Below are 24,527 nucleotides of genomic sequence, written 5' to 3'. Positions count from 1 at the left end.
TATTTTACGTTTCTGTTTATATAAAACCTAAGTAATTAATACAAAACAAGACGAAAAAAAAAAACAAAATTTTTTAAGCATACACATACATATATCATCATCATCATCATCATCACCATCATCATCATCATTACCATTATCATCATCATTATTATTATCATGATTCTCAGCGTTCTCTCATTAGCAAAAATCTTTCCGCAAACATTACATTTTTACTTTTACTTTTCTTTTTAGTAATATTTATAGTACTAATTAGTAATTATTATAGTATGCATGTATATATTTATATATATAAATATGTGTGTGTTTATGTGTGTGTGAGTGTTAGTGTGTGTGTGTGTACTTTTAATATTGAAAATATTTGCCATTTCTCAAATATCCGTTCGCAATATGATTTGCAATTGTTGCAATAAAAGCGGGGGCACAAAGGGGCTCGCATATATGTATATCTGTGTATAATATGTTTTGTATTTCATATATGTATAGATAAAGCATATAGTTCATATTATAAATATGTAGACGAGCAAAGCAGCTAAAAGCCTTGATTGGGGGTTGTGTTTGGGGTTTGGGCTGCTTGGAGTAGCAGGAAGTGCGCAACGCCTCGTTGCCTGGACTAGGACCAGCACAACGGGAGGATCAGTGTTGAACACTTGTCTCTACGCGTGTATACATCTTGTGTGTGTTGGTGTTTGTTGTGTGTGTGTGTGTTTTTTTTTTTGGCCCGCCTTGAGCACTTTGTTCAGTTACTTAGTTCAGCTAACAAATCGCCTGCAGCTCCACGCAAATTCCTATGCCAGCTATGCGCCAGTTATGTACAATCCTCAGCATGTGAGTGTGTGTGTGTGTGTGTGTGTGTGTGTGTGTGTGTGTGTGTGTGTGTGTGTGTGTGTGTGTGTGTGTGTGTGTGTGTGTGTGTGTGTGTGTGTGTGTGTGCAGGTGTAGAAGTGTGTGTTGTTGGGTTGTGCGGGTTGTGTGTGCAGCGTTTCAAGCATAGGCCATTTCTAGTTATACATATGTTTTGTGTGTTTATATATATATATAAATATTTGTTGCTTCAGCAAATAGCTAAGCTTTAATCCTTTTTGATGCGCGCCTGCAGAAAGCAATAGAGTATGCCCGCCTGTGCCATCACATCCACTGTGCTGGCGGCCAGTGGATCCTTTTGCTTCACCTGCGTCTGACCGGGTCGCAGCAATGTGGGACCGAACACCATCGCCAGATTGTGTAGCGACATTTTGTTATCCGCCTCCTTTTCGTGCACCCTGCGGCAATTCAAAGATTATACATTAATAACATGTGCGAGTGTGCTCCAGTCGGCAGTGCCCGACCAGCATATACCCTGCACCAAGAACACTTCCGCTAAAAAAGTTTGCTGTGCTTGGGCAATAAGCATGCCTACAAACGGACAGACGGAGATGGCTAGACGGACTCAGCTCTTGGTCCTAAATATTCGCTATGCCTCACATCTACCCCAATTGAGCACTTGCCAAGCTGCGCTTTGGTCGCTTTACCTGATTAGATGATCGAGTATCAGATTGATGGAGGCCTTGTTGGCCTGCGGCAGCTCCTCGTACACCTTGAGCAGCTCATTGATGCGTGTGGCTTCGTTGTTGTTGCTAAACGTGCTGAATGTCTCGAAGAAACGCGGATAGAGCAGATCCGAGAAGAGCGCCTCCGGCAGCTCACGCAAGAATGTCTTTAGTATGCCCGTCACCGAGTGAATGTCCACCTCGCGCAGCAGCTGCTCCGCCTCGTAGGCATCTAAAATAGTTAACAGTTTAGGTTAGTTGTGCACATGGCCTAACTTGAAGCTATATATTAATTGACAGTACCCGACTCGAACGCCTTCTTCAGCTTGGCCAGATCGGAAGCGGAGCCACTGACGCGATAACAGCCAACCTCGAGCATGCCGCGTCGCTCCACTTCGCGTATACAGGCACAGATGATGAACGGAATGTCGCGTTTCTCGCGCCTGCAAATTGATGCGAAAATTATATATCATATCATATATTTTCATGCGATCAAAACTTACTTTAATACTTGACTCATTTTGGCACCAAAGAGTGCGCCCGGCTTGGTGGTGGCGCGACAGAGCTCGCCGGGCACAAAACGGAAGCTGGCGCTCAGCTCTAGCGTTTCGCTGAGCTTTATGTTGCGCGTCTGTGTCGTCTCCGAGAGCCAGCTGCGGCTCAGCTGTGGCAGGCAAAATGTGGATTAGTTTCTGGTTTACGGCATGTGGCATGTGGCACAACTGGAGCTCACCTTGAGTATGTGTTTGGCACGCAGCAGCGGCCGCTCCTTGGCCTCGTAGAGCAGCACACGCACATTCTGGCTGCCCTCCAGCTCGAGCATGAAGCTCTCGTTCCACAGCGGCGACTGGCTGCGACAGATCATCTTGGTGGTGGCCTTGCGGAAATAATGTCCATACGAGTCAACCTCTATGCATATATACAGATCGGCTGGCTGTTCGAGTCCCTGCAGGCCCTGCACACCCATATGCAGATCCCCAACGAGCAGACTCTCATCGTTCGTATTGCGCATCAGATAGGAGCCCATTTCAGTCTTCATGCCCTTCTGCATGGCCACAATGAAGGCGGTCACCTCCAGTGAGTTGATCGTATTGGCTCCAGGCAGATTACACTTTTGCTAAGGGCGAGAATAAACACATTGAAAATGCAATTAAATTTAAAGCAAAGTGATACCGAGTTTACGAGAGCTTAAAGCGAAACGGTAGCCGATGTAATTCAATATATTTTTTGATAGTTCTTAAAGCTCTGGGTTATTCACCTTGAGCGACATAATTGAGTCCATCCATTGCGTGCGCTCAAAATCGGAGCTGAGGAAAAAGGTCATTGTCTTATTGTTGGCCTTATTGCCCAGCCGCAGCACCAGATTGGGCGTGGCCAGGACCAGCTGTGACTCCAGATCGGCCAGCTTGCGGCGATATTTGTCGCCGGTGCGCACACCGTTCGCCTCGAGTATAAGCTGATCGCGCACCGAGCGTAGATTGCGCTTCACTTGCGATATGTTCGCGGGACTAGATTCCTTGAGGTCGGCACTCGTGTCGGACTCCTCGTAGACGTTGACATCCTTCAGTGGTATAAACCATTTGAGCTCGTAATCGATGCGATCCCTGCCCAGCGCCTTATACTTGGCGCACGCAATCACATCATTGAAGAGGAACAAATGCCGCAGCTTGCGATGCCCATCGACCAGCTCGACAATGAACGAATTGCGCACCATGCGGCGCAGATTACGATTCGATTCCGTGGGCAGTCGCTGATTGACCACATTGAATTGATTGAGGAACATTTGTATGATCTTCTGGGCCTGACGCAACGGCTGATGATCCGGATGATTTGGCGGCGTCTCGCGCAACAGATCATTGAAGACCAGCGCATTGATTTGGACACGTGCCACCGGCTTGTGCAACAGATCCTCCAGCGTTAGCGATTGTTCCGTCTGCAGATTGACCACAATAGTGGAGACAATCTTCTTAAATTGCGGATTATTGGCGCTGCACTTCTTCACGGTATCGATCGCCTGGCCATAGTTGTGCAGAAAGGCGCTATACAGATCAAACATGTCCGCCAAACGCTTGAACGGCTCCCCGATCAGCACATCGCCGCCCTCGTGTGCCACAATTGTCTTTAGATCGCCCAGAAAGGCTGTGTGCACCTCGTGCAGCTCATCGATCTTAAAGAAAATCGTATTCTCCTCCTCCTCCTTGATCACAGGCTGTGATGTGCCCAGCGTCGCGTGTATGGCCCGCTTGTACTGTCAGTCGAGCAGAGAGAAGAGTTCAAATGAAACAGCAGCTAGATTGCAATTCACATGACACTCACCTGTATCATCTTATTCAGGCATTCAACATAGATCGTTTCACTGTGTATTATGGAGCTCAATATGGAACGTATTTTGGCGCCGCGCGCATTGCCCGATAGCTGCGTATGTAGAAGGTGCATATATTAAAAATGAAATAAAATCCGATTTCCAAATTGTAAATGTCATCTACAAATGTTTGGAATGGAGGGCAATTTAGGTGCGCTAGCTAAAACCCTTCCACCGTATCCAATAAATATATATATATATAAATATATGTATATACAAATTAAGAAGCCAAACTTGTATGCAAATGGAATATATAAAGATATATATATATATAGTTGGAGCAGGACAAACGAGATAAATATATATATGTACAGCTAAAAGGCATGACAGGAGTTGGGCATAAAACGTGAAGAGCTTTATACATAGTTAAGAACGAGACAGACAGATAGATAGATGTAGATGGATAGGAAGAGAACAGCATAAAACAATATTATTTACTGGAGTGTATAATATATACTTTAACTAAACATTCCGATGGACTCATCACGAGCTAAATACACTAATTACAAATTATTATTATCGAGTTGTCTGTCGGTCCGGCTGAATTACTAAATTTTGCATATATTACAAATGACAAATATCGATTAACTCGAGAAATATAGCAGCTAGCTATACAAAATTTGGTATGCAGGTTCCCCTATGGTAAATACAGATCAGGAATGTTTCAATTTCCTGATAACCCTCCGGGGAAATGGGTTACCTTCAGAAGTAGAACACATTCCAATTGGCGAGCTTGATAATATGTTGATATTGCATTCTATGCTCAAAGAATTTTATGAATATTGGATGATAAACGCCTAAATTAATCATGTTTTATATGTACATAGATAAATGTGTATATATAGATGATTGGCTAGAGTGTTTGTGCGGTGCTGGGTATCTGTCAGTCGGGCAAGCCCGTCTAAAGCAATTCTAATTGCTTTATTTTGTACAATTCAAATGGAATGCACATGAAAAATACCGCCTGGAATATTATGTGGATATTTATAGGGAATTCATTGCATAGTGCAAAATAAACAGGGTATATGTTCATGGGTGTGCGTGTGTCTGTGTATGTGTGTGTGTGTGTGTGTGTATTGTGTATTGAAACTATAAACATAGCTATAAAACAAAGGAATACAACAACAAAAACCAAAAGGAAAACAAAACCAATCACATTGAACATTGAACAAGCGCATTCAGGCAAAAGCTATACAAATATATATATGTATATGTATATATATATATAAATATGTACAGGGGTATATACATTATATACACGATATATAACAACAACGAAAAAAAGACACACACAATTTTAATCTAAAACAGTTTCAGAGACAAAGGCTTGGAGAAGTGTTCGGTACTCACGAGTATCGCTGAAACTAAGTTCTGTTGAGAGAAAGTAAACAAAAAAAAAAAAAAAGTCAAAGAACAAAATAAAGATTGAAGATAAAAATATATAAACATAAAAAAAAAAAAAAGAAGAAATCGAAAAATGGCGGTTAGTAATTATTCAAATATTAGTTTCGCTTTAAATATTAGAAATATTATATTTAATATAAAAATAAAAAAAAAGTAGTTAAGCAAAAATGGCAGGAAATGGACGTAAACAAAACAATCGCAAGCCTTAAATATTGTTTACAGTTTTCTTTTTTAGAATGTTTCGTGGAATTGCAGGTTAATTGTTTTAATTATTACTTAAATAATTATATTCGCAAAGGGGGGCGCAGACGGCGCTACATTTAAAGCTCAAGCGTATTGCATAAAAGATTTTGAATAAGACTTTATTTGAGGCGTGTTTTACGCTTTGCGGCAAATTCACCAGACTGCGTGGAATAAGAGCGGGAATACGCTCACATTTAAGTTGAGCCAGAAACTGTTTTGTTCTTGAGACCAACTTTTTGAATATGTTTGTTAAAATTCTTGGAAAATTTCCCTGCCCAGCCTGTTTGGGTATTTGGGACTTGGCCTCAACTTGCCAAGAGAATTAACTCGGCTGACGCATGCAATTTAAAATCAATTAGTCAAGTCAAGCATATGTTAATGGCCAGTGGTAGATTGGATGGCTTAGTCATTAAAGCTGAAATGCTTGCATCATTCAGCTGCAGCAGCGGACAACACTGAATGCCAATTGACTTGCAATTAGCCAAATGCAATTAGCTCTTGGCCATTAGCAACAACCAAAAATAGTTACAACAGAGGGGGTTGGGCGGGATAAAGACAAAAAAAAAAAAAAAAAAACCGATGATCGTATAACAAATCCGTAGCCATAAAACATAAAACCTAGTTGGGATTAGCCATAATATTGGCACGCACCTTGCGCAGGGCACCGGGCGTCTGTGATGTGGTTGTGGTTTGTTGTTCATCATGCGAAATGGTGCGCAATATGGGCGGACCCTCGTATTCGCCATCGCTGTCCAATGAACTGGAGCGCGTCTCGTTGCTCTGACTGCGAATGGAATTGATATTAAAGCTTGGGCAAGGCGAAACTGTGACTTCTGCTTACAGGAAATAATCAATGTTCACATAGTTGGAGGTACGGCCTGGAGATTCGGGATCCGTTACGCTCGTCTGACTGCTCAACTGTGCCATGGGCAGGGTGCTGCCCGGCGTGGATAAATCATCGCGACTAGACGAGGAGCCGGTGCGGCCGGGCTTTATGAACACATAGTCCCCATCGCCATTGTCCAGCGGCACACTGTCATAGTAGGGCTCGTTGTCCGCCTGCTGTGCCGCCGCCTTGGCGCTGTCCGAGCTAAGCGACGACACCGACTCGTAGCTCTTGATCTGCAATTGCAATTGTTGCTTAAAAGATTTCAAGACTAGGGCTTGGGTCTGCTATGCTCACCACTTCCGATATGCCTTGGGATGCGAGCGACTCCTTGGAGCCGACGCTGCGCTGTGCATTGGCCGGCAGCTCTGCATCGCTCGCCTGCAGGGAGACGCGCGACTTCTTCTCCAGGCTGCTTGTCGAGCTGCTGTCCGCTGCAGCCAGTTTGGCTGTCTTGTTGAGGCTGCCGGTGGGTGAGGCGCCCACCGTGCCGCGTCCAGCTGGCGTCAAAGCGCGTGCCGGCGTGGACGAAGTGCGTCCCAGACTGCCACCATTGCTGCTTTGGCTACCGCCGCCGGTGCTGGTGCCGGTGCCGTTGCCGCCGCCGCCGCCGCCATCGCTACGTTTCGCATGCTCCAGACTGTCCGTTTTGCCAACCATTTTGCGGCCCAGCTCCTCCATCAGCTCGGGCGTATTGGCCAGCTTGCTTAGCTCGGGCGTTGTCTTTCTGTTGGCCGCATATTTCGACTCCAGATTCTCTGACGACTTCTGCCGCAGTATATCCGACGGCTTAATGTTGCGCTCCAGCGAACTGGCCGGGCTCTCGCCAGAGCTGCTGCTCGGCAGCGGCATCGAACTGCCCGCATAGGGTGTCTCTCGCTTCGGCGACGACGACAACAACTGCTGCTGGCTGGGAATGGTGGGCGGCTCCACGCGTCGTATGTTCTTTGGCGGCGGTCTGCAAGCAAGCAAATTGATCTATTAATAAGAGAAAAAACACTCAGGAATCACAACTCGACAGCGGAGCTAAACTGTTCTCTGTTTCGCCCAACTATTTGTTTGTCAAGCCCAAAGACCTTTCAGATGGTTTGCTTCAATCCTAGATTACATCATTCGTATACCCTTTGTAGAGGGTATTACGATGTTATCATGATTTATGTGACTGAAGCACAGAATCTGCATGTATGTGTGTGTGTGTGTGTGTGTGTATTACAGAAGGAAGCTAGAATGTTTTTAAGGACAGCTCAGCGCTTTGTCCAGGGTATTTCGTAGTCGCGCTTTGTCCAGGGTATTTCGTAGTCGCGCATTGTCTTAAGCCCATTTTCCAATTGATATTTTTCGCTTGTTCTTAACTCCATTTTAACCCAAGTGTTTAAATAACCCAACAATTTCTGGCTCTTCAGGTGAATATCCTTCTCCACTTTGGATTCTTTTTGAATTTATGCAACTTCCAAAATTTTCCTAGCTCTGTTAATTTCGCCTCACTGATAGACGACCCCTTTCCCTGATTCCATTGCAAGTCTGGTTAATCAACATACGCGCATTTACCTGGGTGGCATTTTCTTTTTGGCCTCCAGATGGGCGGCATACGATGAGGCGGACATGGCGGGCGATGTCATTGATGGCGACAATGGGGGCGCTGTGGCCTCCGTGCCGGTGGCCTTGCTGCGCTCCGGATAACGTCCGAATGTGGATGGGGGCGTCGGCTGGTGGTCATTGACCGCCAGCGCTTGGCCAGCATCATCGTGGTCCTTGTCTTTGGCCTCCTTCACCTCGATGACGGTGACAAAGTGCGATGTCGATTTGCGCAGCGGCTTCGACTGTTGTTGCTGCTGCTGTTGCTGCAGCTCCTTTTGCGCGTCCACATGGATGCCAGCAGTTGCCTCCCCGGACGCCGCCTGCCTGCTGCTGCTGCTCTCGCCTTGGGCTGCTGCTCCTGCTGCTGCTGGCTGTGGCCTTTGTTCGTTGGCTTTGAGTGCGCCGCTGCCGATGGAGGCCGCCAGCTCGGTGATGCACTGCTGCAGCGCTCCGTTTGCGTCCTTCTCGTTGCCGCTGTCTTTTTTGTCCTCGCGCTCGAAGCTGTGCTCCGTCATGCTGCGCTTGCCCGTCGGTGGCGCTGAGCTCAGCCCACCCCCGCCGCTGTCATTTTGTGTGTGTGTGTATTTGTTGTCGGTGCTGAGGGACAGCCTGTCCTTGTCCTTGTTGGCCGATGACGCACTCGACGCCTCGCGCAGATTCAAACTAGATTTCTGCAGGCGAAAGAGAAAGAAAAGCAAAAACAAACAAATGTGAGCAAATGTGTGCTACAATGAAAATCTAAAAGCAACGCCCGCAAGTCGGCAGTGCCAGACTCCAAGATACCCTGTTGTCAGTGTGGAGCTGATGAGCTGGTGGATTCTACAGGAGACAAACCTTCTTCATAGACAGTCAGCCGTGTGGCCTAAATTGCTCCTGGCAATGACCATATCGATTCCCTACCAGGACAATTAAAGCAACTCGCAATGACCAGGTATACCCTGGCTATCCAGGGTAGCCATTGAGCGCAGGCGTCTAAGACTGAGACGGAAACCTATCTGACCAGACGATTCATGGGCTGACGCTTGACGGGATTCAAGGAGCACAGTAAGCGGACTCCCAGTCTAGCTTCAGATGTAATATTTCCGACTTAAGCGGATCTGACTCTGCACAATCGACTCCATTAAGGCGGGGCATTGCCCTGACTTTGATAAGAACAGAAATCAAAGGCAATCTAAGCGAACTTAAGTTCAACTAGAGAATTTTGGATATAATTATGCGGCCCAAAAGCTGTTAATAGTTCTTAACGGAATTTGTATGATGCCAAAGAACAGATGTGGCCGCCAACTTAGTCAGCGTGAAAAGAAAAACAAAAAAAACATGTGGCTTAATTGCAGTAAATGGCAAAGTTTAGATAAGCGATTAAAGAAAGTGGCTAAAAAGTTGAAAAAAAAAAAACAAACAAAATGCACCGAAAGCAACAAGCTAAAAAGTTGTATTAAATAAGTTAAGTCGATTGGAACAACTGAATGCAAATTAAATGCTGATAAATTTAACTGGAAATGCGAATGCTAAAATGTTGCCAAGAAAAATGAAAACCATTTAGGCAAAAAAGATAAGAAGTTAAACAAATTCCTGGTCGCAATAAAAAGTGTTCAAAAAAATTACTAGAACTCCTTAACAATTGATTTCAAATATCTAAAGAAAGCCTCTGTTAACTAACATAAAGCTTACAGAATTGAGACAAAAGCAAAAACAAAACAACTAGATATATGTTAAATGTGAACTAGTTCATTTTTATTTAAATACGCTGGCTCTGTAAAACCCATTGTCAACGCCTAATTGCGAACTGGTTCAAATGTCAACAGGCTCAACTGGTTCAGTTCATGGCGCAGCAGCGTCAGAAGTTCAAAGATCCTCTCCAAATGGCAAAGAACTCGCCAGAAATTGAAAGCTCTTTCGAAGAGCATTTCAAGCTCTCTCTCTCTCTCTCACTCTAACAGTCCCTCTTCCCCTTCATCTCTCCGCCCACGAGCAGGTCACTTGCCCATGCACAGCACGTAACGCATTTCTCTAACACGTTGAGCGGTTCCATTTAAAACCAACAACAACAACAACAAGCAAAAGCCAAAGCAAACAACTAAACAAAAAATGAAAGAAAAAGAGTGAAAAAAAAAATAACAGACAAATAAGCCAAACTTGGCGTGGAACGTGTGCGTGTATCGGAGCATTTTTTTTCCATTTTTTTTTTAACGCCTTTTTTTGGCCAAATTGTTTTTGACTACGAAAAAAGTGAAAACTACAACAACAACAAAAAAAGAAAGAAAGAGAGCAACTTTTTAATTTAAGTTTTTTTTTCTTTTAAGAAAATTGGCAGCAAAATTGAATTTGGTGAGCTTATTTATTTGCTGTGTCTGTGTGTGTGTGTGTGTGAGGGAGACGCTGCTTGAATGTGTGCGTGTGTGTGTGTGTGTTGGGGGTGGGCCTGGGCCAAACAGCAGCCGGCAACAGTTGTATGTGTGTGTTTGAATGTGTCCAAGCGAAGCGAAGAAGAAAGCGTGCAATAAAAGTTGACGGCGAAGGTCGTACACACACACACACACACACACACACACACACACACAGACAGACAGACAGACAGACACACGCACTTGGCCAGACACATGCGATGTCACAGAGCTGAGCTCAGCTTTTGGCAGCCTGGCAATTTGGTGCACTCTCTCTGTCTCTCTCTCTCTCTCTCGTTCTTTCTCCCGCTCCCTGAGGCATTCGTGTGCGCCATGTCGATACAATTATTTAGCATATTTTCAATCAACACACACACACACACACACACACACACTCACCGCTTAAAAAAATGGTGTGAATGTGAATCATGAACGGCGGCGCCAAGCTGTACAATAACAATATTAACAACAACAACAACAGTAAACACCATTGAAATGTTGTTCAAATTGTAAACTATTCCGAGAAATGTTAATTGCAAGTGCTTCACAGAAATGTTCAAATGTTAACCTAAACGATGTTAATGTTAAAGCACATCCACAGTTCTCGTATGTATGTGCATATGTGTGCGTGTGCGTACATGAGATGCAACTCAACAAGTAACAGAAATTTAGCTACACTTAACATGCACACAACGAACGTACTATGTTAGCAACAGCTGCTTAACATTTTGTTGCTATAAATCGAACAGAATTTAAAGAGTTGAATAATTTTTGCGTTCGGCATGAAACTAAAAAAATATATGCACCAAATATCAAGGCTAAAACACACACAACTTGGCAAATGCGGTGCAGACCTTGGCTTTACACCCAGCCCATTTGCCTGATTCTTATGCAAGCCATAATGCCAAAATGGGCGTATTTACCTTCTATTTTGGCCGAATTTAATGTCTTTTTACATGTCTAATGCACGAAACAACGTGTGCAGACTGGCCTATTAAAATGTTATTATATGCATATATCATATTTTGTAATTTTCCTGTAAACTATGTACGGAAAATGGGGCTTAAGAAAGGCTTTAATTGCATCTTGTAATTTGAGTTAAACGTATTTAGGTTTGACATTCAAGAGAATGGCCTAGAAAAATAGCTGTTTATGTATGACCATAGCGATTACATTAAAGGTTAAGATAGTATTGCCTGTTCCCATACCAAGGGGCAAACAGGGCAGTAAAAGAACAAAAACAAAAACAAAAGTTTGCTAATCAAACGTTTTTAATCAAATATTTCGTTTGGCCAAATTAACAAGCTCCATAAACAGTATTATTATGTGGCCAAAACCTCTCTCTCTCTCTCTCTCTCTCTCTCTCTCTCTCCCTTTCTGTCTCTCTTTGTGTACTCTGCCTTTGCAGTGCACTTTACTGTGGTCTAGTGAGTCGCTGCCTTGGTTCAAGCGCTTTTACTGATAGCGGCACAAGCTGCTTATCAATGCGAAGAATGGCGCAGAGATTTGGATTTGTCGTCGTCGTGGGCCTAAAGAAGACTGTGAAAGAAGGGCGCTACGAATAAACAGATATGTATATGTATGTCTGTGTGTCTGTGTGTGTGGGTGTTCGTTGGAGTGTTGTACTTTACGGTTTTGATTTACTTCTCTTAATGACTTTTCAGATTTCTCTTTAAGAATTGAATGAAATATGGTAAAAGGTAGCATCTGTAACGCCAAAATTTGCGGCTTGGGTATGTTAAGTTTACACACGTATGTTAAGTTTACAACTCTCTACAGTTTATAAATATAGATAGAATTCGCTTTTTTTTTTAGAGTATATCGAAGACAATGAGGGGTTAAGGGAAGAGAAGTATTTAACTGCAGCTCAAAACTGGGTACACGGTATCTTGTAGTCGGGCACTTTTATTTTTCAATTCAAGTCCTATAGTTTGCGCCTTTGTGTTTGTGTGTGTGTGTGTGTGAGTGCGCGCTTGCGATAAGTTTATTGATTTCAACTTGTGATAAATACAACAAATTCTTGTCGGCTTGTTGTTGCAGCAGACGCACGCATACATATACATACACGCACGCACGCACGCACACACACACACACACAGACATGGCCAGTGCATATGTATGCACGCTGATTACGCACCCCTCTGGTCCATAATTTGAACTTCTCTTTGAAGGAAGACATGCTCCTTACAGCAGCGCGAACAGCAGCAGCAGCGCCACTGTTGTCGCCTCTTACACACTCTCGCAAGCGAGCTCTCTCTCACTCTCGCTCTCTTTGCTCTCTGTTATTGTTGTTATTGGTGTGTGGCCCACGCAATTGCAATTGCAAAAGCGAACGCAACGCAACGCAGCGACACGACACGACACGACACGACACGACACGACAAGAAACGAAGCGAGAGACGTGGGGAAGCAATTGATAGCCGAGCTCCGCCCTACGGCTGGCTGCAAGAACAACAACTAAGAATTTAAGGCAAAAGGCGAAACGGCAACGGTGACTGCGACGGCGACGACGACGTTGACGGCAACTGCGACGCAGACGTTGACGTTGACCACGAAATTTGAGTCAACCGAACACGTTAAAAAAAAAAAATATATTAAAAAAAAAACACAAAAAACACGACACACACACACGCCAAAAATTACGGTTTAGGCCAAGACAATCGCACTTTAAGACATTCGAATTATTTGTACTTGTCTTTATTTACGTAATTTGTTCACTTTAATCTCTGATTTCACTTAATTCCTTTTTTATGCAAATGCAAAAAATGCATGAAACTTCTTTCACTTAAGTTCAGTTCGGTTCGGTTCTTTGTTGCCGGAGAAGATACTGGGTTGGGTATGGGGGAGGGGCTGTACACCACCTGGCTGGCTGGCTAGCTGGCTGGCATACAACATTGACCGGTTGACGTTGGGCCCGCTTTGGATGATGTTGTTATTCACCGAAACTAGTGACTACTGCCGACTGGCGCGACGTCGACGGCGGCTGCTCCGGGTGTCAGAGTCAGTCGGAGTCAACGACGACGACGCGCAAAACCGAAAGAAACACACAAAAAAAAAAAAAAAACACCCACACACAGACACAACATGAATAGAATGAATGCATGAGTGTGCGTAGATAACGGGCAAAATTAAAGATATCGAACTGGTAGAACAGACGAACGCAGCTAAACGAACGGACGGAGCCCGTACGCTGTACACACACACACACACACACGCACAAGGCGTACATGTATGGGTGGCAAGGGGGCCGCAGGAGTGAGGTTGGCTGGCAGGGAACGTCATAAGCGGCAACTGTTGAATACCAGCAGATGCCTAGATTATAACGTGCACAATGAAAGAACGTTAAATGAACTAAAGCTAAATGAACTAGTTCACAACTACTACCAAATCTTGCTAGCGTCCGTAGCTTCAACTTGCTGAGCCGCCGTTGTCTAATTGGAGAATCTATATGCATAGCGAACTGCTTTACAACACTGGCAAGCAATTAATTGGTTTTAAGAAAATTAAAAGGGACAAGATGCAGCTTAAAAGTGCGCAAAACTTTTTTGAAATATGTTTTAAACGTTGTGCAACACTAGAAGCTATTAGTTAGATCTACATTACACTCTTGTACAGCATAGAATTCATTCGTGGATCTAGTTGCTAAAGTAACTAGTTCCGAATGAGCTTTGTGGTTCAATTGAACGTGTTCACGGCCAGCACTCTACACAGGCAGGGGCTTTCATTGGGCGTCAATGGCTAAGCGAATATACGACGAAGCTGCCCAACAGCTGCGCTAGCTGAACTGATAACAACAGATAAGAGCGAACGGCCAATGAATGGCAACAAAGGGTGGGAGAGAGAAAGAGAGAGAGAGAGCGCCTGCCTAACCCCTGTTGACAATTGCTGTGCGCCTGGTAAATGCCTACGTTTAACGCAATCAGCAGCCGCAACTCTTGCTGCAAGATCGGCCAACAATATCAAATTGATAACAATGACAATAACAATGGACAGTATAATAATAACAATAAGAATATCAACTTAAAAGAAAAGTTGCAAATACTTACATAGTCTTTGTCTGCGCCAGCGCCTGCGCCCACAGTTGCGCCATTGGCAGCGACGGCGCTGCCGCTGCCGCTGCCGGTGCTGCTGCTGGGCGATTGATGTGGATGCGATGCTGCCGGATTGCCGGTGGCTGATTCGAAGAGTGTTGTCGGATCGCCGCCAGATTCTCGATATTTCTCCACATCGGAGAGCAATCGCTCCAGATATTCGACATAGAGTGTCTCCTGTTCAAGCTCCTTGCCCAGCTCGGCAATTTTCAGTTTGTGCCGTTCAAGACTGCCGCGCACATCCTGCACCCAGTCATCGGATAGAGAGCTTTGTGGAAACCGTTGCATCCACAAGCGTTGAAAATCATCGAACACGCTCATTTTACAGCTACGGCCAGCAGCAGCTGCACCAGCTGCTCCCCCCTCGGTGATTGTTGTTACTGTTTCGGCGGCTGCTGCTGCTGCTGCTGCGCTGCCTACTATGGTGAGAGCGAAAGCTTTGAGTATGGCTTGGAGCTTGAGCTTTTATGTAAGATGCGCCAGTTGTGCGTTGCGTTGCGTTGCGTCGCCCTGGCCTGCCTGTAAAGGTGTGTGAGTAAGGGTGTGAGCATGTGCATGTGCATTTGTGTGTGTGTGTGTGTGTGTGAGTGTGTGCTTGCATGCAGGAGAGCAAATGCGCGCTCTCTGCATCCTGGATCAACAACAAAAGCAACAACAGCGGCAGTCAACGAATCATCAACGTCGAAAACAACAACAACAACAACAATAGCAGCAGTGAGCGCATCACGACTTTTGAAAGGTTTTCAGTTTCAGTTTTGTGTTTCTGTTTTGTTCTTATGCTTTGCTTGTGCTGCCACTGACTGCACTTGCACTTGTAGTTGTAATTGTGTGTGTTTGTGCTTGCGTGTTGTTGTTGTTGCTGCTGCTGATTTGCCCTTTCTCGTGCGTTTGTATGCTGCGTCTGTGTCTGTGTGTGGAACTGCAACGGGAGATGCTTCGTTTTTATTTTATTTTTTATTTTTTTTGTTTTATTTCTTTTAGTTTTAGTCTTAGCCAAGGCCAAAGAGTTGTTGTGCATCTTCGCCAGCTACGTTGGAGGCGCAGACGCGTTCATTTTGTTCAGTTTTCACGCACACACACAAACACGCGCACACATATGCATTTTTAGTGGCAGTGCCGCTCCTGCTGTTGTTGTTGTTGTTGTTCTTGTTGTTGAGACTGCGCCCCTGCCCATGCCACAAGCACACTTACATATGCAGATCCTTTTTTGGGGTCGACCGACGCGCGGTTTGGTATTTATTTTGTTTTATATGCCATTTCACTTTATATTATTTAATTCCAATTAGATTTCGCTTCTTAAAAAAAATCACTTCGCGCACACATATAACCGACAACACATACGAGCAGATGAGAAGACATTTGCATATACATATGTATGCATTTGTATTAGGGATGTTAAAAGTACATCGATATGTCGTATATATCGATAAATACGCGCAAGTGTTTTCAACCACTGGCTACATATTCGTGCTATCGATTAGCCGTTGGTAATTCAAATCTATCGAGAATATTATTTGAAATTTACAAGAAATGGTTGCTCAAACATGATTAAATTTTTCATAAAATATTGAATAATGAATTTCTGTCATAAACAAAGAGCAGTTTTTGAATATATTGTGAAAGCGCAGGTTTCTAAATAAATACTGAATGAGTGCCAATCAACAATGAAACATTGGTCAACACTTATGTGCTCAATGTTATCGAACTGTTGTGTTTCTTTCCAGTAGCTATGCAGCCCTGTAGTAACGGAAATTTGTATACACTTCTTAACGAATGTAAACGCTATGCATTACGCATTTTTCTTTGAATAATATGTATTTTGCATTCCTAAGCGGGACTTTAGGCAGATGTGTTGCTTACCGATATTTTTGAAACTTTGCCTAATTGGTAATACGTTATTTAAAAAATGAGATATGATCTTTAGCTTTTAAGAGAATGCTCAAGACTTATCGATTACAAGTTATCGGGTAAGGATCGTGCTACCACCCACGCAATAAGTGCTGGTAAGCCGAAATTAGCTTCGTTCAATGTTGGGCAGCGCGCAAAGATACACAACCGTTAAAGTTTAAATTGAATCATTTAACGGTTCTTAAATGTGACACCACAAAATAAGAGTTTAAATAACAACAAAAATATGAAGATGGCTTTGACGATAGATTATGTTTGGCTAGCGCTTAACCATGTACTTGATGTACGTGTCCAAAGTCTAACAGCTGTGCTGAAAAATAAAATTTATCATAAGCCTGAATAGTTGATTCGTTTGCCTAAAAATAGCTAATAAACTAATTAATTTGTGCCGCCAGCTGCTAATGAAATGCCCAACACAAAGACGATTTAAATACATATAGATACATATATGTATTTATATATATATATATATATAGATAAACCGAGAACTGATTTGTAATACTAATGGAATGTTGGTATGTATTAACATCTGTGAGGTGATTAACGCTTAATTCCAATTACTATTTTAAGTTTTGACCTTAACTTGTGCACAATTGGCCCTTATCAGCGCACAGATAATGCACACATATATTGGTATATAATCAAAGTCTTACGGATTTTGATTAGACGTTCAGGTTCAAATATACACAAATATCTACTACTTACGCACCTGTCGGCAAACTCCTTTGGTCTTGGCCCCAGTCTCTTAGTCAGCCAACAGCACAAAATTCACAAATCCACTTTCTACCACAAATCGCGCCATGACGTAGCCAAAATACGGGCCACAGCCCAGAGACAGACCGTGTCTATCTACAGGCTCTTATCTCGATCCCTTGATATCTCGGCTATCGCCGGATATGGGCATGGATATCGTTATAAAAGTCATGGCTTCCATTGAATTCTTCTTATATGGTAAACGGTTCGCGTTTCAAGCGCATAATTTATTCTATTTTTTTTTTACCTAATTTAAGCACAAAAAAAAAAAAAAACAAACACAAAATGTCGTAAGTAAAGTGAGAAATAATGTGAAACGAATTTTGGACTTGAACAGGAATTAAGTGTGAGAAGTGAGACGTTCAAATAGATATTATCAACAAGATTTTGATGCACTTTCCTAGAGAAAAGTGAACAATTATTTAATCAGTGCCATTGATAGGATTCTGCTTATATGTAAGGAGCATAGGAGCATGGGATATTGCTTGAGCGGATGTCCACTTCTTTGAAAGACGTCGCTTCATAAGATCTTCTAGGTTTTGAGCCTGTTTAATGCCAGGTTTGCTTAAGATATCTGGAAAGAAAAAACAATGTTGTTATTGATGCAAGAACTCAATATTCAAACGATAATACCTAGAGAAGCCATATGATATGGGGCTCGGCTTGGGCAGTGGATCATGCGATTGGGTAATCTCTACTCGGCCTTATCTCAAATCTGAATCTTTCTCAGCATTTGCTGCAAGACATTCGCCGTCGTTTGGATACTGTTGGTGCTGGCCATTGTGGCCATTACATTGGGCCTGATCTTTGGTCTGGCCGGCGAGCCGGAGCGTCGTCGCATTGGTGCTGTGGCCTCCAATGGGGCCGGTTGTGCCGAGATTGGCGGCAATATATTGGACGAGGGTGGATCTGCTGCGGATGCGGCAATTGCGACAATGCTGTGCGAGGGCGTTGTGCTGCCGCACAGCCTGGGCGTGGGCGGTGGCTTTATGGCCACCATATACTCCAAGGAGACGGGCCATGTGGAAACGTTGATTGCCCGCGAAACGGCGCCGGCGGCGGCCACCCAAGACATGTTTGTTGGTCAAACGAATGTGGCCGGCGCTTTATCCTGTGCCGTGCCCAGTGAAATCTTTGGGTATTGGCGGCTGCATGATAAGTACGGCAAGCTGCCCTGGGAGCGTCTCTTTCAGCCCACCATTGAGATGTGTAGGCGTGGCATTCTGGTGTCACGCTATTTGGCGGGCGTGTTGGCCAACAATGAGGATATCATACGCAACGAGATCTCGATGGCAGAGATATTCATAAATCCGGCTACCAATAATCCCTACAAGGAGGGCGAGATCATGTATCGTCGCGTGCTCGCCGATACCCTGGAAATTGTGGCCACCGAGGGTGCGCAGGTCATCTATCGCGGCGGTCGCATTGGCCGCATGCTCGCCGAGGATATACAGGCAATGGGCGGCATTGTCACCGAACAGGATCTGCAGGACTACGAGTGAGCATTCCTTTTTTTAAATTCGCTTTGTTGTTTTTTGTGCCTGCAAATGTGTTCGATGCAAATAACAGTTAAGCATAAGCACGATTAATCGCTCCGCACTAATCATTAATCGATAACATATCGTGTACTTGTTATTGACGTGGCGTTGCCAGACAGTGGCGCGCAATTTGAATTGTTAGTTTTTAGCTAATGCTATGCTCGTTCTCTCGCTTTCGCCGACTACAGAGTGCGTTGGGAGCAACCGCTGCGCGCACGCTTCGACAACGGACATGAACTGTACACCTCGCCGTTGCCCAGCAGCGGCGCCGTCCTGACATTTATTTTAAACGTCATGGAACCGATGTATACGAGCAGCAGGGACAAGTATTGGCATCGTTTGATTGAGACCTTTAAGCATGCGTACGGGCATCGCACCAATTTGGGCGACATACATTATGAGCCCTCGGTGCAGGAGACATACGAGAGTCTGATCGATCCGGACTTTGCGGCTGAGATACGCAAGCTCATCTTGGACGATCGCACATTTGAGGATATGTCCTATTATGGCGCCAATTTCAGCAATGTCGAGGATCATGGCACGGCGCACATTTCGGTTTTGGCGCCAAATGGCGATGCCATCTCGGTGACCAGCACAATCAATGGCCATCTGGGCGCCAAGGTGCGCTCCCGCCAGACGGGTTTCATACTGAACGACGAGATGGACGATTTCTCTACGCCGGGCCTGGCGAATGCCTATGGCATACCCGCCAGTCCGGCCAATTACATTAAGCCCGGCAAGCGACCCATGTCCTCCACTTGCCCCAGCATTATTCTCGACGATGCCGGCAATGTGGCGCTTGTGGTTGGCGGCGCCGGCGGCTCCAGAATCACCACATCTGTTGCACAGACCATTCTACATTATTTCGTGCTACGCGAACCCATCCAGGAGGCGGTCAACGGCGGCCGGCTGCATCATCAGCTGGCGCCCATGGTGGTCGACTCGGAACCGGAGGTGCCCAACCATACGATCAATCATCTGCTCAGCCTCGGTCACAAGGTCAACTTTTTGCCCAAAAACAAGGCATACTCGGCCCTAACAGCCATCGGCTATATGGACACCGAACCGGAGCCCGTCTGCGATCATCGACGCATCGGCAGCGCCGTTGTCGTTGAGCTCTCCAATGACAATTGATGCGATATCTCAGCCGGAAGAACACACACACTCCCGCACACACACACACACACACACACATATTTTGCCAGCGAATATATCATCTGAATCTGTGTTAATCTGAAATCGTTCAATAAATTTGACTACATCTGGTATTTGTCTAGCCACATACCAAATTTCCCAACTCCAGCTTGTCCACGCGCCTAGTTCAAAGGGGCCGGCACTTTGGCCAGGTTAAGATTATATAAAAGATAAGATCAGAAACAATCACAGAAAGAGATAAGAGGTGGTTCGTATATAAAAAAAAAAAAGAGAATATTTTTGATCACACGAAAGAGAAACAGAGCGAGCGAGATAGCGGGGGAGTAAAGCAGAGAGAGAGAGAGAGAGAGAGAGAGAGAGGGCAAGTCCAAATATGTTGAGAGTGGGAATTCTTAAAACAAAATTAAACGCATATTTCACAGGATTTACAAACTAACTAAAATAAATAAACATTTTAATCAATTAAAAAGATAAAGAACATTTTAAAAATTGTAGCCCTGAGAACTATCTTTAAATAATTATAAAATAGTGCCAAAGACAATATAAATAATATTTATATATTTATATTTGTCTTTGTTAAAACAAAGTCCAAAATTATATAAACATAAACAGAATATCGTGTAAATTAATATATCATAATTATAGAAATTATATTATAAAAAATGCGACAAATAAGGTAGTTAAATTCAAAAAAAAAAAAAAAAGAAGAAGATGCGATGTTAAAGTTCGAAAAAAACTTTGCATTGAAGCAGAATTGTGAAGCGCATAATTGCTGAAGTTATCTTCGATGCGATCCCAAAGATCGATAGGCTATAGTATTTCGATGCTAATAAAATTTGGCTAATATGCGCGAGGCAAGCTAGAAGTCGTAAAATAATGGATATTTTATAAAACAGAAAGAACTTCATGTGCGACCGATTCGTAAGAGATTAGCTATATGCTTTAGGCTAGGATTCACGAGGATAGCTTCAAAGGGAAGCGACGGACATGACTAAGAATATATATATTTAAAATCAACTGTCGAGCAGCCTCTGAATTGAAATGGAATTTAAAAAATTAATTTATTCATTGGAAATTTGATAATTTCGTGTATATTGTTGACAGCAGTTGGGAGTACCAATAAAAGGGGTTCCATGACACACCACATATATATATATATATATATATATATATATGTATATATATGTATCTGATGTATGTGGAAACAGTTTTACAGAGTATACAGCACGCGACAAGGCTTAACAATGTGTATAAACATAATTGAGATATGCAATGGCTTGTAAATGTACAATAAATTTGAACGGGTAGCAAAAATATGAAATTTCTTTGTGTTTCCTTTGCTCGTGTGTGTGTTTGTGTGTGTGTTCATATTGCATAAGGGTTTGGTCTTGCACTAAACTACGGCACCAAATTAAGGTATCTAAACGAAACAAAAAAAAAAAAACACACACACACACAAAAATGATTGCATTTCATTTAACAAAATTAACTAAAAGCAGCGCCACACAATCTCAACCCAATAAGTTCAGGGCAATCGGACTGAACTTGAATTTGGTTAAGTGTGCCTCGAGAGGGTAAGGACATTCAAGGGGCGCTGCTCAGAATTGAGATGTGTGTGTGTGTGTGAGTTGTGTGTGTGGAAAGTTGTGGCGGAGGGCGGGCGGCGGGGCGAATTAGTCGTCGATGCGCGTTGGTCGCTTTTTGGCCATTTTGCGTTTTTTATGCATCGCCTCCATGCGCATATCCTCCAGATCCTCTTGTAAACCTGCCAAACAGACAAACACACAATTAGATTTGCGAGGGCGGGGAGGGGCAGGGAAATTTTCTGGGTATACGCACCTAATTTCTTACTAATAAACTCTTCGCGCTGCACTTGAGCAAAACTTGATTCCATTTGGGCATCATCCTCGTCGAGATCGCGATATCGGCGCTTATCATAGCCAAAGATGTCGCGTATATGCGATGATATATCCTCCTCGCAGTCGCCATCGTCAATAAAGTCGTCCAGCTCGGAATCATACTCGGAATCATCATCATAAATGCGTCCTGCAAAATTATTGCCAATTTTAGTTTAGTTCATAACAATTAATATATGTTAACTATAATAAAGCTAAGCTAATTACTTTTAATTACTCAAGTAATTTACGCCAAAAAAATTAAGTAATACTTGAGTAATTACAATGCAAAGGTTTGGCTTAATTAAGACTTAAGGCTGGCTAATTAACTAAGCTGGGCCTTTTATAATTTGACTTAAAAAAAATTTCAAAGCTCAAGGGCTTGCTTTTAAATTAATTATGGCTCGAAGATGGCAAAATTAACTACTTAAGTAATTAATGAATTAATTAATTAATTACGAAAAGATTAATTTCTATTTAGCTTATGATTAATTACAATTGAATTAAACATTATGGGAATCATAGTTAGTTAACAGCTTCTAATTCTTGAAACGGCACTCACTTTTGTTGCCCGGCTCGGCTGGTTTGCGTCCGGCTGCGGTTGCTCCACCACGTCCACGTGCATCGACTGGCAACGGCCTGCGATTGGGCGGGCGCTGAACATCGGCGGGCGGAAATGCACGCGTCTTGGAAGCGTCTCGCGGCGGAAATTCACGCGTGCCGCCATTCTTATTAACGGACGCATACGGATTACGAGATTGCACACTTCCACTGGGCTTTGAGCTGGCCGCGGCAGCAACAGAAGCAGCCGCACCAGCTCCAGCTGAGGCTGGCCTTGTCCCGCTGCTGGCCGCGGGCGGACGCTTGCCGGCATTGCTTCCGCTCCCGCTGGCTGGCTTTGTACTGGCACTGAGTTTGGCGCTGGAGCTGCTGGGCGCTGTGGACGCCGGCCGTTTAAGGCTATCACTTGTGGGCTTTGCTTTGGATTCGCTGGCACTGGACGGAATTGCTGTTCCGGCTGGCGCTTTGGCGGGCGGCGCCTTATTCAGCTTGGGTATGCGTCCGTTTGGCGCCATGACGCGCTGTTGGCTGTTGCCGTTCTCTTTGCGCTGCTCCTTGGCCTTCGCCTCCGATTCGCGCATGCGTTCGCGCTCGGCACGCTGCTCCTTCCATCGCTGGCGCTCCTCCTGTTCGCGCTTCTCTCGCGCCGACAGCAGACGCTCCGGCTCCTTTTTCTTCTCGGGCATGGCTATGTTGACGGGCTCGTGCTGTTTCTTCTCGGCGAGCCGCAGCAGCGCCTGAAAGTCCATGGGCGGCGGCTGCGCCGGCCGCTTAACCTTGGCCTTTTTCTGTTCCTCCTCGCGCTTCTTGCGCTCCTCGTCCCGACGCTCGGCATCCGGATCGTAGAGCTTCTTGTCCGCGGTGCCATATGCGCGCGCCACCTGCGGCTCCTTGTCTGTGGAGCGTGGCGTTGAACCATGGCTGATGCGCTGTCGTGTATGCGTTTTCGCCTCTTCCCGTTCGCGTGTTATGGCCGCCTTGACGCGCTCCTTGGTGCCGGATAGATCGCGTACAGATTGCGGCCGACTGGGCGCAAAGCCCTTATCCTCCTGCACATCCTTGACCTTCTCAATGTATTTCTGATAGAAGGCATTCGCCTCGGTCGACACATAGCCATAGTCATCGCCCTCCGGCTGTTCGCCGGCGCCCAGCGCCATATTATCACAGTCCTTGGCATCCTCCAGCACCGATTTGTTAGCCGATTTTGTGACCTTCAACATTTTGCGTATCTTATTCTTGGACTTCTCGTCACGCATGGCCAGCAGGCTGTTTAGCTTCTCGCGCTCCTGTCGCTTGCGTTCCGCCTCCTCCGCTTCGCGCTTCTTCAGGAATTTCTGTATATTGCTGGACAGCTGTTTGCTCTCCTTGCTCTCCTTTTTCGGCGGCGCATATTTCGTGCTATAGTATTTTCCCTGCTTGAGAGGGATAAGAGAAATGTGAGCCACTTGTTGAGATTGGACAATTGCTCCACCAAAATAAACCCATCCGCCCCTTCTGCCGCCCTTCCACTGAGACAGCACACACACACACACACGCCACATTTTGGGGTCATTGAATGACCCAATTGGTGGCACATTCTGGCCGTAAACGATATGAAGAGTTGTGGCACGGTCTGAGTTGTGGCATGCTGCTTACCATATGTGCAGAGCACTTTTGTTTACCATTTGGTTTTATTATCAATAAAAGTGCATCTTACCCGTATTTAGGAGTTTTAAGCGAAAGTAAACCCACACACACAAAACCAACCTCTTCTTTAGTGGCTGCATCGTTGTTCTTTTTGGCATAGTGCAGCAGTGCACCGAAATCCATTGTCGGGTCTTCAATTTGATTAAAACTGCGACTATATTTTGTTGACTTGTTTTTCAAATTAATAAAAATCGTTTGACTGCTTATTCTTTGTTCGAGACGTACGTACTTGTCAGCTGAAAACTCTAGAAAGACTGGCGATTAGTGATGTGCCCAGCGATGGCATATTCAACGATTAATCGCTGCAAGTACTTGCAAGTACTGTTATCAACTACTCAGCTTGTTATCAAATGTTTGTTTTCTACGATCACGATTTTTCAACTGATCTTATTAATACATTTTTCAAATTGAAAACTTGCCAACTAGCCAATATGTTACAGTTATAGTGCACTGTTTATTATTGACCAGCCAGCTATCGGATACTATTGATGCGATAGTTGCTGCATTTGCTACTCACTCGAATGGTATCGAAAATTGTAGTCGATATTTTTTGT

At 44.4% G+C, this 24,527-nt stretch overlaps 3 protein-coding genes across 7 annotated transcripts; 1 reads left to right on the top strand and 2 right to left on the bottom strand.

Moving 5' to 3' along the window:
• Positions 1-659: 659 nt before the first annotated feature.
• On the bottom strand, positions 660-15,849 carry RhoGAP1A (Rho GTPase activating protein at 1A). 4 transcript variants are annotated; one of them, XM_015170071.3, is made up of 14 exons: positions 15,669-15,847; positions 14,433-14,996; positions 7,973-8,673; positions 6,722-7,382; positions 6,380-6,660; positions 6,190-6,322; positions 5,242-5,262; positions 3,846-3,944; positions 2,788-3,777; positions 2,263-2,646; positions 2,033-2,193; positions 1,833-1,972; positions 1,512-1,761; positions 660-1,262 (listed from the first exon to the last, which is right to left on the bottom strand). In XM_015170071.3, exons 2-14 carry the CDS (start codon positions 14,796-14,798, stop codon positions 1,073-1,075), a joined length of 4,377 nt encoding a protein of 1,458 aa, XP_015025557.1. In that variant the 5' UTR covers positions 14,799-14,996; positions 15,669-15,847; the 3' UTR covers positions 660-1,072. The 4 variants fall into 4 exon arrangements, with proteins under 4 accessions (XP_015025557.1, XP_002056812.1, XP_015025556.1 ...); XM_002056776.4 differs by lacking the exon at positions 5,242-5,262; XM_015170070.3 differs by lacking the exons at positions 14,433-14,996; positions 15,669-15,847 and adding an exon at positions 12,524-12,926.
• A 1,539-nt stretch (positions 15,850-17,388) lies between these two features.
• Positions 17,389-20,018, top strand: LOC6633412 (scoloptoxin SSD14). The gene is made up of 3 exons (XM_002056775.4): positions 17,389-17,428; positions 17,869-18,636; positions 18,865-20,018. Exons 1-3 carry the CDS (start codon positions 17,424-17,426, stop codon positions 19,808-19,810), a joined length of 1,719 nt encoding a protein of 572 aa, XP_002056811.3. The 5' UTR covers positions 17,389-17,423; the 3' UTR covers positions 19,811-20,018.
• Positions 20,019-20,245: 227 nt separating this feature from the next.
• On the bottom strand, positions 20,246-24,239 carry LOC6633598 (protein SPT2 homolog). 2 transcript variants are annotated; one of them, XM_002056774.4, is made up of 4 exons: positions 24,034-24,239; positions 22,289-23,702; positions 21,671-21,877; positions 20,246-21,596 (listed from the first exon to the last, which is right to left on the bottom strand). In XM_002056774.4, exons 1-4 carry the CDS (start codon positions 24,094-24,096, stop codon positions 21,505-21,507), a joined length of 1,776 nt encoding a protein of 591 aa, XP_002056810.2. In that variant the 5' UTR covers positions 24,097-24,239; the 3' UTR covers positions 20,246-21,504. The 2 variants fall into 2 exon arrangements, with proteins under 2 accessions (XP_002056810.2, XP_032296329.1); XM_032440438.2 differs by having other exon boundaries at positions 22,289-23,699.
• Positions 24,240-24,527: the final 288 nt, after the last annotated feature.

This window comes from Drosophila virilis, chromosome X, assembly GCF_030788295.1.
Source record: "Drosophila virilis strain 15010-1051.87 chromosome X, Dvir_AGI_RSII-ME, whole genome shotgun sequence".
NCBI lineage: Eukaryota > Metazoa > Arthropoda > Insecta > Diptera > Drosophilidae > Drosophila > Drosophila virilis.
Note: the sequence above shows the minus strand (reverse complement) of the source record. Positions and strands in the feature narration are given on the sequence as shown.